This window comes from Elephas maximus, chromosome 16, assembly GCF_024166365.1.
Source record: "Elephas maximus indicus isolate mEleMax1 chromosome 16, mEleMax1 primary haplotype, whole genome shotgun sequence".
Lineage (NCBI taxonomy): Eukaryota > Metazoa > Chordata > Mammalia > Proboscidea > Elephantidae > Elephas > Elephas maximus.
Window position 1 is genome coordinate 52,410,498 of NC_064834.1, and position 14,720 is coordinate 52,425,217.

The following is a 14,720-nucleotide window of genomic DNA, read 5'->3' on the forward strand; positions in this document are numbered from 1 at the left end:
TCAGCTAAATCCACACCAGTGCCCTGGGGTCATAGGCTCTGGGTAACAAAGACAGAAACTCGGCAAGGCCATCCAGTTATCTGCCTCACCCAGCCCCAGCACGGGAACTCCCTTAGTCCAGAGCCCCTCAAGCCAGGGCCACCGGCAGTGCCCATTGAAATCCCCAGAAGCTTTAGTGCAATGAATCAGAAGCAGCTGATTCTAGGCTTTTCTTGTAGACGAGTTTACGCTGTCCTTAGCTACTCTCTAATCTTTCCCATTGTGATCATGTGCCAAACCTTCCCCCTTTCTTCATCTTTTGGGAGATGACCTTACCTTCTGCTTTGCTGAGAGAGAAAAGCACCTTTTTGAAGCTTTTGGCCATGTCAAAATATGCCACATCTGGCTGACTCCTTCCCCTGTGCCCTCCAATCCATTCCCTCCTGGTTCTGCCTTGCTCTCTCAACCATTTACGTTCTCTCAGGCAACTTCCGTTTCTCCCTCTTCGCTGGTTTTTCCTCCTCAGCCTATAAACTTATCCAGATTTTCCCTCCACTCAGCTGCTAGTTCCATCCTCTGGCTTCCACACCTTTCTTTCCTTCCCTCTTCCCTGACAGACTTCTGAAGGTAGCAGTCTGCTCTTATTGCCTCCCTCTCCTTATCCCCCATTCGCTTCCTAACCTCTCTGTCTGGTTCCTGTTTCCGTCACTTTGCTGAGACCCTCTCTCCAAGCTCATCAGTGGTCATCAAAATTCCCAAATCTATGTTTCTTCTTATTGCCAACTCTCCTCAATCTTTATGTCACAGTTGGTACTGTGGATTATGATTTCCTCAAAATACTCTTCTCCGCTGTCTTACGTGAAACTGCCTGACCCAGCTTCTCCCATTTCCTGTGTGAACAATTCTCTGACTTCTTTGCAAGGTCAGGTCCTTTCCCCCTTTCTCTGAAAGTGGGTGTCTTCCAGCCTCTACTCCTTAGGCCTCTCCTACCTTTCAACACTCATTTCCTTGACAGTCTCCTAAATTTGTATCTGCGTTGTCAACTGACGCATGGGCATGTCCACCTGCATACTCCCCCACCAGCTCAAATGTGGAACGTCTGGTACCAATGTCATCACTGTTCCAAAACCAGCTACATCCCTACACCCTATTCCTGCCAACAGTACATACCACCAACCTTGCAGTTGCACAAAATTGGGTCCTGAGAACCACAGTTGACATGAGTTAGTAGTCAAATCCTGGCCATTCTGCTTTTGCAATGTTGTGGAAATTCTTCCCTTTCTTTCCAGAGGCTAGTCCTTAATGCTTCATGCCTGTGTATTGCTTTACTGTGATCAGTTTGTACGTGACCCCTCTGGGTTAGAAAGCATTCATGGCTTGAGACCCTCCAAACCTGGTTCTTACATGTTGGTGGAAGTATGGTAAAGCAACCAAAAGCACAGATTTTGGAGGCTGCATTCGGACTCTGCCCTAACTAGCAGTGTGATCTTGAGTAAGCTATTTACTCTTCTTTGGCAGTTGTTGTGAGAATTAACAAAATTACATATACATATTTTAAATCGCTCATAATATTGGCACATAGCAGGTGCTCAGAGGGGCCCTGGTGGTGCAGTGGTTAAGCATTTGGCTGCTAACCAAAAGGTCAGCAATTGGAATCCCCCAACTATTTCTTGGAAACCTTATGGGGCAATTCTACTCTGTTCTATAGGGTTGCTATGAGTCAGAATTAACTCTACAGCAACAGGTGTTTTTTTTGTTTGTTTGTTTTAGGTACTCAATAAATGGAAAATAGCTATCATCATCCCCAAGTTTTCAGCCTCCTTTCCACTGTTTCTAGCTGATTGGTCTAGGCATTGACCCCTGAAAACATCATGCACATTAAAGTATCCATGTCTTTGCTTCTACCCTGCCCCCGTACCTGTTTATAACACCCGTTTCTCTGCTTCTTTGCTCATTTTTAGAAGCATATTATTATTATTTTGGCTTAAAACAAAGGTAACTTTTATTTTGTTTACAAATCTGCAATTTGGGCAAGGCTTAGTACAGATAGCTTGTTTTTGTTCCACTCAGCATCAACTGGGGTGATTCAAAGGGTGGGGACTGGAATCAACTGAAGACTCATTCACTCATATTCCGGCAGCTGTCTGTGGGCTGAATCCTTAGATGGGGCTTTTAGTGGAATCAGCTTCACATGGTTCTCTGTGTGGCCTGGGGTCCTCACAGCATGGTGGCTCAGTTGCAAGGTCAAGCACCCCTCTGCTTTTAGAGTATCTCCTTATTTAGGTGTACTTCCAGTTCCAACTCAGTTAAAGAAAACAAGAGACTGGGGTCTTCAGTCCAGCTAAAACTGGTCTTGGACCAGCTCAGGCCCACCTGAACTGCTCAATACTGATGACTGCCCCCAGACGACTTATTTATGTCAAAGGCCAAAAAACACATGCATGTCTACGCCTGGACGTGGGCAAAACGCCATCTTTGTGGCCCCCCTTTCAGATTCAGAAGCATATTATTTTTCACTGGGAAAGAGACCTTCGTGCTCCTGCAGTCCAGCCCATTTATTTTACAGCTGAAGAAGCTGAGGCCCAAAGATGCTGAATGTTAAACACAAAGCTATGTGGCGTCCTAATGATAGAGTCAGAACTGGACTCAGAGCCCCTAACCTGCAACCCTGTGCTCTTTCCACTGTCCTAAAACCGGTTGCTATGAGCTGATTCTGACTCATGGAGACCCCATGTGTGTCAGAGTAGAAGTGTGTTCCTTACGGTTTTCAGTGACTGATTTTTTGGAAGTAGATCGTCAGGCCTTTCCTCCAAGGTATCTCTGGGTGGACTCATACCTCCAACCTTTCAGTTAGTAGCTGAGTGTGTTAACCGTTTGCACTACCCAGGGACTTCTTCCACTATTCTACATGCCTCCAACTTCAGTCCTACTCTGCTTTGAAGATCTACATCAAGTTCTAACTGCTCAGTGGCGTTTTCCCCCACTCCCCCAACTACAAGGGGTTTCCTCCTCTGAATCCTTCTGGTACTTACTCCCAGGCCCCCTCATGCTTACTTAGCTTTTGTGGGGGGATCTATATTTTCTCTCCCTAACTTAATTTCTCTGTGATTAAGAGCTATGGCTGCTAACCAAAAGGTCGGCAGTTTGAACCCACCAGCAGCTCCTTGAAAACCCTAATGGGCAGTTTTACTCTGTCCTATAGGGTCGCTTTGAGTCGGAAGCGACTCAATGGCTAATGGGTTTGTTTTGTTTTTTTAACTTAATTTCCAGCACTGTGATGTAGGGGCTTCATCCCTATTGCCTGCAAGTGCTCAGTAAAAGCCGGTTAGAGCTGAGTCTGCTGTGGCTTGTGACTCACCTGGCTGGTTGAGGTGAGCATGGCTCACATACCTCTCTGGGGGGAGAAGCAAGGCCCTGGGAAAAGCTGCTTGCAAGGGAACCTAATTTGACCAGTGGGTGGAGAAGGCCACTCCTCAGCGCCAGTCCCAGGGTTGGTCTTTTGGATCACTGGGCCTGGCTCTTCTAAATCACTGAAAAGCAGGCTCACCCTCCCCCACCCCCATGCTTGATTCCTTCTCCACCCCTGGGTCTGCAGGGAGGGCAACAGGCTTTTCAACTGGGCAGTGAAGAGACTGTGACCCAAGTAAGACCCTCAGGCAGGAAAGGAGGCCATCAGCCAGCCAGCTGGGTGGGGCCAGGGCTTGGACTTGCTTGAGGACCATAAGTGGACTCAAGAAGAGGTTGTTTAGGGCCTGACAGCCAGCAGAGGGACCATGTGCTATGTTGGAATCCTGGGGACAAAAGGGTCCCCTATGACCCAGCTCTTTCCTGGCTACTTCTTAGCTCAAGGGGTGGGGAAATTCCACCCCTTCCCCTGACTCTGGAGGCATGTGACACAGTTCCAGTAGGAAACACTGCTCCAAAATGGCCACTAGACCAGGATTCCTGTTACCAGCGGAAGATAAGTGTGGTTGAGGAGGGAAGGGTGGACAGCAAGCCACAGCAGTCCCCACCCGCAGAAAGGGAAAGGATACTGAGCTCCACTCAGTGTACGGCCCTGATCCTCGCTACCAAAACTCAACCTGCAGCCGGACGATGCACAGGGCAGAGCACAGTGCAGATTGCCTCCGCTCATAGCTACACTAGATGGGCCCTGCGGAGCCACCAGGAGGGAAGACTGTGCCTGGCAGCTGTCAATGAGGGCAGGGTTGCAGGGAATAGACTGATGGGGAAGGAATGAGGGGAGCTTGGGAGAGCCCTTCCAAGGGCTGGGCTGGAGGTGGCCAGACCAGGAGAGGCACATGATGTGTGATGCTGTTGTGATGCTGTTGCAGGATCATCCGGACCAAAGTTCAGCAGCCTTTCCACCCAACGCCGGATGGGGCTGGGACGGGAGTGACTGCCCCCGGCCACACCATTGGTAAGAGAGCTCAGGGAATGAGGAAGGGGAAGCTGGGCCCACTGAGGAAGCCTGGCTCCACCCCCAGGAGCATTCCATCCAGTCTGAGGTCCAAGGCTTGACTGGCCAGTTTGCTAATTCCTGAGCTCCTAGAGGTTCAGGGTTTCCCTGACAGAGACTAGTCCACCTGAATTGTTCTCTGTCTCCCACCCACATCACCTCACCTCTGCCTTACTTATCTTACTCAGCCTCTCTCTCTCTCTCTCTTTTAAATCAATATCCTTCTTTTAGAGTTTCTTTTTATTTTCCCATCTCTCCTCCCTTGCCTTCACCTTTTATCTGATTCTGTCTCCCTGCCTGTCCCTCTTTCTTTCACATCTGTTCTCTTACTCCATCTTCCTATTTAAATAAAAAAATTTTTACTTGTCCTTCTCTCTTCTCTCCTTCCCTCTGCCTTTCCCCTCTGTTCTCACCACTCCCTATGTGTGTCTCTGGATTTGTATCTCTTCTCTCCTCCTCATGGCCTCTGGCTTTGCTTGGCCTGTGTTCGTGATCTCTGTCTCTATCTCACTCACTCTGCAGCTCCCTGCCCCTCACCGTCCTCCTCATTTACTCACCCTTGCTCATGGCCTCTCAGAGAGGTGACCAGGCGTCTCAGAACACCCGTGAAGGCCCCGCCCACCTCCACACATGGCTTGGGCTTCCCTCAGGCCCAAGGGTACTTGGTGCCGCTGTAGCCATATTTAAGCTTGAGGGGCTAGGAAGTGATTAAACTTTTCCTGCTGCCCCTCTTGGCAGCTGTTCCCTACTCTCTTGACCAGCAGGAAGTAGCAATGGCTGGTCCCAGCCCTCCCGGAGTTGGCAGGAGCTGTTGTTTATTAGGCCTGTGTAACAGCATGTGCCTGGAAGGAGGGTGAGGCCAAGCTGTACCTGAGCTGATCACCGCTCAGTGAACAGGTTCACTAGTTTGTGCCCTCAGGGGAAGATTAGGAACTGCTCAAGTGGTTTCAAGACCAGAAGCAACGGAGGGGAGAGGAGCTGTGCACCTTGGGGTGTATTAGGACTATTCTGTGTCTTCTGAAGAATTAGGCAGATCTTAGAAAACCACAGACCATAAATCAGGACTGGTAAAGACTCAGCCCAAGAGACTGAGAAATGATGAGCTGTGGTTTGTTAGAGGGATTTGTTCAGCCCTGGGGATTGAAGGAGCTGTGAGGGAGGCAGCCTAGGAACTATGCTCTCTAGAGGAGCGTGGAACCACTTTCCAGATTGAATCAGTCTTAGTGTTTCCTGGGCCTGAAATTCATCTTCAGTGAAATCTATAGGTCTACTGAGAAGGCTTGGGGTTGATGGTCTCCATTCACTCCAGGGCTGGGCAGAATTGAATAGCCTGGACTATATGTAGAAACATGTTCCCACTTTAGCCCCAGAGGAAGAAGGGGACTATGAACCCCCACCCCTTATTTCTTCTGCTTCTTTGCCACCAGCCCTGGGGCTCTGGCCTGAGGTCACAACTGCTCTTCTTATGGCATGTTCTCCTTCCTCTCATCCAGTTCCCAGCACAGCCTCCCCTCCTGTCTCCAGCGCCTCCAATGATCCAGTGGGATCCTACTCCATCAATGGGATCCTGGGAATTCCTCGCTCCAATGGTGAGAAGAGGAAACGTGATGAAGGTAGGGAGGAGGGAAGAGGTTTGGCTTCCCTTTTGCATGCTTTGTCCTTGGACTCAGAGCTCCGGTTTCGGCCCGGCCTCCAGCTGCTCTGCTGTGAGATCAATTTTAGTAGCAAAGCCCAGGTACCCACACTGTCCTGCTGGCTCCTGGATAGAGGGAGGGAGGCTACTGGTGGGGCCATCAGCTTCACCATCTGCTCAGCAGCCCTAACTGCCTCATCTTCCACTGGGACTCACCCATCGATCCCTGTGGGATGCCAGGAGGAGGAGCATGAGACATTTTACCTGGGAAGGTTTTGGAGTTTGGGGGACAGCTGGTCTCTGACCCGAGGATGAAAGGCCAACCTGCCTTGTCCTCACCTGATCCCAACCCAGCAGGAGGTGGGGAGTAATGTCATCTGCACCTGACCTGGGTGTCTTTTCTCTGTCACACATGGACACCACCCCCAATAAACTACACAGGGAGCTGGCCCCTTGACTCTTCTTCTCCATGAGAGGAAACAGCACTCAGGCTCCTTCTTTCCCATCCCCCAGTCCCTGGAACACCTCAGCACAGTGTCGGGCAGTTAAAAGGAGTAGAGAATGAAGAAGAATGGTAAGGAGGAGAGGAAAAATGAATTAAGGGGGTCACTGAAATGAAGAAAGACTGAGATTCCAGGTTTTTCCTCTACTGAGAATTCACACACATTGTGCCATAAGGGGTCCCTTGGTGAACATTTGGTTCTCTTCTGGTGCATGAGGCCAGGGCCATGGGAGACAAGCAGAGGTACAGTGTCTGCAGCCTGCTTCCTGCCTCAGTTCTCTCAGGATCCCCACTGGAAAAGATGTAATCTGGCCTAGGGAAAGTGTATGGTTTTAAGAATATCTCCCACGGAATGGACAGAATCCATAAGGATGAGCATAAAGGGGTGAGTGCACGCCCCACTATACCAAGACAGTCTCGATTTATGCCTATTGTCTCCACATCTTGGCCAGTCAGCATCTCCTTTTACTCTAAAAAATGTTCTGTTTGGACAATAAATGATATGGTCATCCCAAGCATAGACAAGCCCTTGATGGGGGCAGCTTTAGATGGTAAGGAATAGAAAAAGGATAAAGCCGGGATTCCCTGGGCCCGTGGTCTGATGTTCCCTAGGCCTAGATTACGGGTGAAGAGAAAGAGCCCTGGCCTTCAGCGGAAGGGATGGAGTGGATGAGAGGCCTAGGTCTGGCAAGACAGTGATGACCTGGTGCTGGCCTCCTTCCAGAAGCCCTAATGGCCTCGTTTCACAGGGAAACAGCTTGTCTGGCTCTATTTCTCCTTCTTCCAAAATATCCAAACCCATTTGGCTGCCACGGCCTTTGCCACTCACTAAATTTCATTGTGGTTGTTTTGGCGGCAGCCCCTGATGGGCAGGGGGAGGCTGAGTAAAAGCCTTAAGTCCCAGTTCCCCCCGAGGGCTTCCCATACTCAGGTATTAGCCAAGCCCTCTGATTCTTTGAGTGGTTTAGAAGATTCTGCCTCAAACCCTAAAGGGTTTCTCCTTTAAACCACCAGCCGCTGCTTTTTTTAGCAGAGTGTAAGGCATCCAGTGGGCCGGGAGAAGCCTCTGTAATGACTTTAACTCTGTAATAACTTTTATGCTCCCCCATGGGCCTGAGGTTGGGGCCAAGCACGCCCTCTGCTCCCTGGGCTCCTCCTGAAGGCCATGAAAGGAGACCAGAGGTAGGGAGGCCCTGGCGCGAGTCTGTTGCCACCCAGGGCCAGGCTGGGCTGGCCCAGGACAGAGCACCCTTCTCTCTGGATAGCTGATCACACTTATTGTTTCTGGTCTATTCAGTTCAATGAACCTTTCCTGCACATCAGTTGCAAGAAAGACCTGGTGCTATAAAATCTCAAAGCAGAACAAGATATGATTCTTGTCCTTAAGGAGCTTATAGTCTAGCGGGGCGTGTAAAGCACATGAGCCCAGAGAGCAGAAAGGCCCATCAGATATCAGTGTTGCAACAGAGATCTGGGCTGTAAGCCATGGGAGTTCAGAGCGGGGAGGGAGAAAACTGTCAGGAAGGGCTGCCGCCTGAGGAGGAGCTTGAAGGATGAATGAGGATGATGATAAGACAATGGTAGCATGAAAATCTCCTAGACTGAGCCTTGTGACCAGAAGGTACTGTGGCGAGAAAATTCAGGGAACTTTGGCTGTGATGAAGGGCAAGGGTAAGTAGTAGGAGGTAAGACTAGGGAGAGGGGTTAGGGTCACAGGATATCAGGCCAAGACTGGATCATATGAGAAGTTTGGACTTTTTTCTGAAGGTAGGAATAGCTGCTTAAGGCATCAGCAGGAAGGGACACGAAGAAGGCTGGGTTGGGGGAAGCTCACCCTCCAGCAGTGTGACCAACCAAGAGGGAAGCCGGGAGACATCTTGGAAAGCAGTTAATGTCTTTTAGGTGAGGGATAATGGGGGCCCTCCAAGTTTCCCCTTACTGCTTAAACACTATCTCCTAAGCCTTGCCAGGTAGCAAGAAGGATCAGAGACCTCGTTCCATTTTTTGGTAGGAGGGAGTTTTTTGCCCTGACTTCCCCTTCCTCTTAACCTGGCTCCTGCCTTTTCTAGACCAGCCTCAGGCCAGATTGAGCCGTCCTTTCCCTGGTTTTTTTAGGAAGCTAGCTCTCCCTGGACCCTGACTTGATCTATCAGACCCAGGTGGGAAGAGAGAGGAGAGGAGAGAGCAAAGCCCTTTCACAGACCTTCATCCCCCTCCTCCACCCTGGGTGCCTCCAAGCATCCAGGCCCCTGTTTGCATTAGGGAGCAGCTCAGATGATTAAGAATAGGGGAGATAATTATGTGTCAAGATGATGTAGCCCAACTCTGCAGTCAGGCCAAGGTAGCAAAGCAGCTGGTAGGTTTTTGCAGGAGGCGGCAGCAGGCAGAGGTTGCATAGACACCCAGGTGTGTCCTTCAGCTTTGGAGCAGAACTGCAGACAAAAGTGAAAACTGACTTGGGAACTGAGGGGTGTTGGGACAGGGATGGGAATACATGTCAAGGGACTAGACCCTCCACTCCCTGTAGGGGCTCATCTCCCTCTAGAAGGACCACTGATTCTCCTGCCAGGCTGGTCCTCCTTTGGCCCCAGGCACTGGGCCTCTCACTAGAAGTGTCACACCCCGAGAGCAAGCTATGAGCTTCTGTCCTCAGGGAAGCTGATCCCAAGTCTCGGGTGCAGTTCGGCCTATTCTTCAGCTCTAACAATGTCACGGTGGTGGGCATTAGTGAGGACAATCACTGCAGCATGTGCTAGCATTATTGGAGACAGTCTCAGCAGTAGTTATTGGTGTTGCAGTGATAATATCCAAAGTATTATTGGCATTGGCACTCAGAATGTGGACAGTGTTATTAGTATCTGTAGCAATCATAGCTGTGGGAATATTAGTAAAAGGCCAATCAGCTGTGGCTCTGGGGGAAAAGGAGATGGACAGTGACTGTGAACCTGCTTGAGACTCCTCATTCTTTGACCTTTGGAGGTATGGAAAAATCTCACAGACTTTCTTTTGAGAAATGGCTAGTGAAGACGCCTTGACCCTCCTCCCAAGAGTCTAGAAGTTCCCAGAATGAGTTAGGGATAGATGAGGAAGTTATGTCATGAAGCATCCAAAAAACAGGCTGCCCATCAGTCAGAGAGGGTAGAGCCCCCATCCAGCATCCGCCAAAATGCTCGCCTCTTCTTAGCTACAATTATGGATGAGTATTTTATATTGGGGCTGGAAACACTGGTGGCGTAGTGATTAAGTGCTGTGGCTGCTAACCAAAGGGTTGGCAGTTCACATCCGCCAGGCGCTCCTTGGAAACTCTGTGGGGCAGTTCTACTCTGTCCTATAGGGTCACCATGAGTCGGAATCAGCTCGACGGCACTGGGTTTTTCTGGGATATTGGGGCTAAAGGAGCCTTGGTGGGGCTCTGTTTAAGCACTCATCTGCTAACTGAAAGGTCAGCGGCTCGAAATCACCAGCCTCTCCACAGAAGAAAGATGTGGCAGTCTGATTCCATAAAGATTTACAGCCTTGGAAACCCTATGGGGCAGTTCTACCATGTCCTATAGGGTCACTATGAGTCAGAATCAACTTGAAGGCAGTGGGTTGTGGTGGGTTATACTGGGGCTGGATTCCCTGGGCACTTTGAAGGGACACTGATTCCCTGAATGTTCCATGCTCTGGCTTACACAGCTGGAGGATAGAGACTCTTGTCTCCCTATCTACAATCAGGCTCAAACTCTGAAGTCCTTTCTTCCCACTCAGTTGCTTTTGGCTGGAGCCCAAAGCATTGCTGTACACCGGTGTTGTTGCTGAAACATAGAGCAGTTACATAACTTGTCCAAAAATCCACATGGAGTCATATGGTGTAAGCCTATTGGTCTGTGTGAGGGAAGGTGTGCTGGTCTCCTCCTTTGCTGTGTGGGATTGCACTGGGCTGTGGTTTTGCCTTCCGTTAATCAGGTGCACAATGACTTGTGCAGCTGAATGGTGCCAAGCCAGTGCAGTTGTGAGTTTGCAGTGGGGCAGGCTGCACAGATGCAAATGGCTGAGGCTTGTCACTGCCTTTAGTTGCTCCCTTCTGCTTGGGATGAAGCCATAACTGGAAGAAGTGTTTTATTTCTTGAGTTGGTTACCCTCTGAGAAGCCCACAAGGGTGGTGCTCAGGTTAGGCTTGGATCCAGTAAAGGGACTCAGCTGTGGAAATGAGCAACACCTGCCCTGTCTAGGAGCCCTGGCCTCAGGCCAGGGAAGGCTGCACAGACTTCACCAGGAAGGGCAGCAAGGGCCAAGGCAGGCTGTGCAGCTCGTGGAGCCTAGCACTGGTGGGAAGAGTGGCTCAGTGGGGAAAAGTATGGGCTGTGGAGTACAGCTGGCTTTGAACTCTAGCGCCACTTCCTAGTGGTATGACCTTGGCCAAGTCAACCTCCATCAGCTCAGTTGTCTCCTCTGTACAATGGAGATGTAACAGCACTTGCTTCATGGGGACCGTGGAGAGGGTTAAATGAGATCATGGATATAAAGTGTTGACCAAGTCCATCTTGGAAAATGGGTCTTTATGTATCTGGGAAGGAAGGCTTAATTGACAGTGTTATGTTTCTAGGGGAGGTGAAGTTATGTCAGAGAGAAACTTATCTGGGCACAGGCTCCCTAACTTTGGTGTGGCTGCTTATAACTAGGGCAGCCTAGAGAAGCTGCTCCATGGATAACCTAACGTAGATAGGACCAGCGCAGTGCGAAAAACAAGTCAGCCTCCCATGTGTGCTTTGGAGGACCTTTGTCTTCCTGCTCGTTTGCTCTGTAGCTATCCAGTCAGGCCACATGCTATCACTTAGCATCCACAGGCATTTAGGTGTATGTAAATAATGATAGCACCTTCTCCTTTGTCTAACATGGAGGCATCACTCCTTCTGTCCATTGATGTACATTTCTGTTCCCAAATGCAAGCTTATATGTTTATTTTATGGGCCCATAGATAAGTTTTTACACTGCTTATGCAAGTATGAGTATGTGTGTGTTTCCTACCATCTCGAGATCTTTGGGTAAAAGGAGGTATGGAATGCCAAGTGTTGGGAAGGTGTACAATTTGCTGGGTTGTGTGCGTGCTTAAAGAGATTGTCAGGTGTGAGCATGTGCCTGCCCACCAGGCCAGTGAGTGTAGAGACCTGGAAGCCAGGTCTGCCTGTGTTAAGCATCTGTGGTCTGAGGCACAATTGTGTATATAGAGCTTTGCCCAAAGGGCCCCATAGGCATCACCTTGCATTCTGTTGGCAAATGGATGGGGATGCCCTGAGCCTACCTCCAGGGGTAGCCTGGGGCCCAAGGCTAGGGGGACTGAGGCAGGATCCCCTGCCCACTCAGGCTGTGTGGACCTGCGGCTTGGAACTCTTGCAGCCCTTTGAAGAGGAGCCTGGTCTCCCAATCTCAGGTCTTGCTCTGGTCTTCTACCTTCCTGTCTTTTGGGATCTCTCAGTGTCTGTCTGTCTCTTATTTGCTCTAGTCGAGGTATACACTGATCCTGCCCACATTAGAGGAGGTGGAGGTTTGCATCTGGTCTGGACTTTAAGAGGTATGGGGGCCAGAGGGAACATGGTGTGGGGGTCAAGGGAAATAGCTTGGGGGTGGTGGTTAGAGACCATTCAGAGAGTGGGTTCCTAAGGGCCAGAGAGTGGAAAAGGAAGAGGTGGCTCAGGCTTCCATCAGAAACTAAGAGGCTAATAGAGCTTCAGGGCCTGGATCACTTCTGCCTTGGGGTTTGGGGTTGAGGCCCCAGTGGCCGGAAGGGTCAGGCACTTGGTGGATGGAGGGCACTTTTTCCAGCCTTTGGAAAAACAAAGAGCAGATCGAGTAGTAAAACAAAAGCAAAGGAGACCTGGAAGCACCTGACAGCCCTAATTCATCACGGCCCAAGTTTTTTCCTGTGTTCCCATTATATTTGTTTGTAAAAGTGGAAATCAATTTTGAAGGTAATTTTCTGGAAAGAATGGAAGGGAGGTGGGAGGGCCGGATAAGGCAGAGATGGTAAAAGGAAAAATTTAGGCCAGGCACAGCCCAGGGGCAGCTCTTGGCAAGGTGAAAGAAAATTGCATATTCAATCTCCATCCATGAATCTCCCTCACTGCTGCCCGCCTCCTGCTTGAAAACAATGAAGGCTTTTTCCCAACGCTGGGCAGGGCCTCGGTATCAGCCTCACTTTAACTTCAGGGTCATTAATTCCCTGATTATTGAAGGAGAAGAGAGGGTTGCAGCATCGTCAATTCCAAAGGCAACCCCCCCCCCCCCCACCATGTGATCAGGCCCTGGCTGGGGCAGGGTAGGGGGCAGCCAGGGCAAGGTGAGGTGTTGTTTCAGAAGAGCAAAGGGGTGGGGAGGGGGGAAATGGGGAGCCCACTGGACTGGGAGGGAAGGAAGCCAGGAGGAGGGTGGAAGAAGGCAGTCATTACTGCATACCTCTGTTGTGTTGTTATTGCAAATTAAAAGTAGCATGTTCCACTCCACAGCTATCTTTGGGGAGGGAGGGGCACCGAGGGAGGTGGGGGATCTTATCATTGCTTCTTCAGCAGACCAGCCATGGTGTCACCGTGTGAGGTGACATTTGAATTTACAATTCCGCTGAGAAAAGCCATTAATTCACAAATTAACATTTCTCCCTCTCCCTCTCTCTTTAACACTCTCTCCCTCTCTCACATGGATGTGCAAGCAATTGAAAAGACAAAGGAAATAGCCTTAAGGAAGAGACTTTACTGCTAGTCTGTCTGTGCTGAGATTGCTCCCCCTGCTTCCAGATAGATAAACCAATTACCTGAGCAGCTCTGCTCCTGGCCGCCCGCGATCGCCTCCTTTTGTAGACTGCCTCTGTGGCTGGATTACAGTCGGTGTAGCTCATTAATGTAAACCAGGCATGTCCTGGTCACCGGCCTCTCCTCCCCGCTGTCTTTCTGGCGGGGTAGCAGGAAGAGTGCCAGGGTCAGAAAAAGGGGCAAGGAGCACCCCAGAGAAGAGCAGAGGGTGCCACAGCCAAGCTGCCTAGGCCCTGGATCTTTGTGAGTGCAGCTGCTCTCATGGAGGAGGCTGATGGGGGAGTCTGCAGGTGTCTGCTCCCTGGCAGGCTGGCTCTGAACTGAGCGAGAGGTGGGCACAGGGAGACGGGCTGAGGCTGAGGTAAGGCCAGAGTACTTGTTTCTCAGGCTCACCGTGCCTATATACTCTGGGGTCTTTTGGGCCAGACGCAGGAGGCTGGCAGAGTCAGAGAGGACCTGAGCCCTCCCTGCATGGGAAGAGCTGGGAGAATCCTTGCTGAGTGTACTCCATTTTAGTGGGACAGGATTCAGCCTGAAGGAGCTGGAAGGGGGGTCGGAGAGGGCGCAGACGTCTTGGTGAGGTCACACCGTATTGGGGGAAAAAAAAAATGAGGTTGCCCCAGCTCCTTACCTAAACACAGCACTTGGGCACAATTATGTCTGTTTACCACATAATCCTCACCCAGACACACATCCAGTCATCCAAGTCCCTTCTTAGAAAATACCCACCTAGGAATGTGCTCTCAGAGTTCTGAAGTGAGCTTACCCTGTGGGCAGGGAGTGGTGGAGCCTCTTTTTGCTTTTACTCACCTCCCAGGCTCTTGCAGGCCCCTGGGGGGTGCAAATGGCTTGCACTCAACTACTAACCTAAATGTTGGTGGTTTGAACTCACCTAGTAGCGCTGTGAAAGAAAGGCCTGGCAATCTGCTGCCATAAAGAGTACAGCTAAGAAAACCCTATGAAGCAGTTCTATTCTGTCACATACAGGGTTGCCATGAGTCAGATTTGACTCCACAGCAACGGATTGGACTTTTCTTCTTTCAGACTCTTGCTACACACTGTAAGAAGGTGTTATATTGGCAGAGGGAAGCCAAGCAGAGTTTGCGTTTATAAGGAGAGGTGCTCTGTGGGTTATTGCTGGGATGACATCCGTTCACACACACTGTACCACCTAGTGCCTGTCAGACTTGGCCCTCGTGGAGAAATCCTATGAAAGTCCAGAAACCAGGTATACATGGAGGGAGTCATCTGCCTAGACAAGTGCCTCAGTTTAACGACATTAACAAAGCTCAACCTATGTTTATTTTCCAGCCATTATTCAAAACCTGGCTAATGTACACTCCAGTCCAAGAAAGGGCTAAG

At 50.2% G+C, this 14,720-nt stretch overlaps 1 protein-coding gene across 4 annotated transcripts in view; it reads left to right on the top strand.

Annotated features, from left to right (window-relative positions):
• PAX2 (paired box 2) overlaps positions 1–14,720 on the top strand; it is an 82,323-nt gene that overhangs the window by 27,968 nt on the left and 39,635 nt on the right. For 2 of the 4 annotated variants that reach the window (XM_049855198.1, XM_049855199.1), the window contains exons 4-6: positions 4,314–4,399; positions 5,932–6,051; positions 12,059–12,127. In XM_049855198.1, coding sequence (XP_049711155.1) covers positions 4,314–4,399; positions 5,932–6,051; positions 12,059–12,127 — 275 coding nt within the window. The remainder of the gene's footprint in view (positions 1–4,313; positions 4,400–5,931; positions 6,052–12,058; positions 12,128–14,720) is intronic. The other 2 variants (XM_049855201.1, XM_049855200.1) reach the window with 1 other exon arrangement.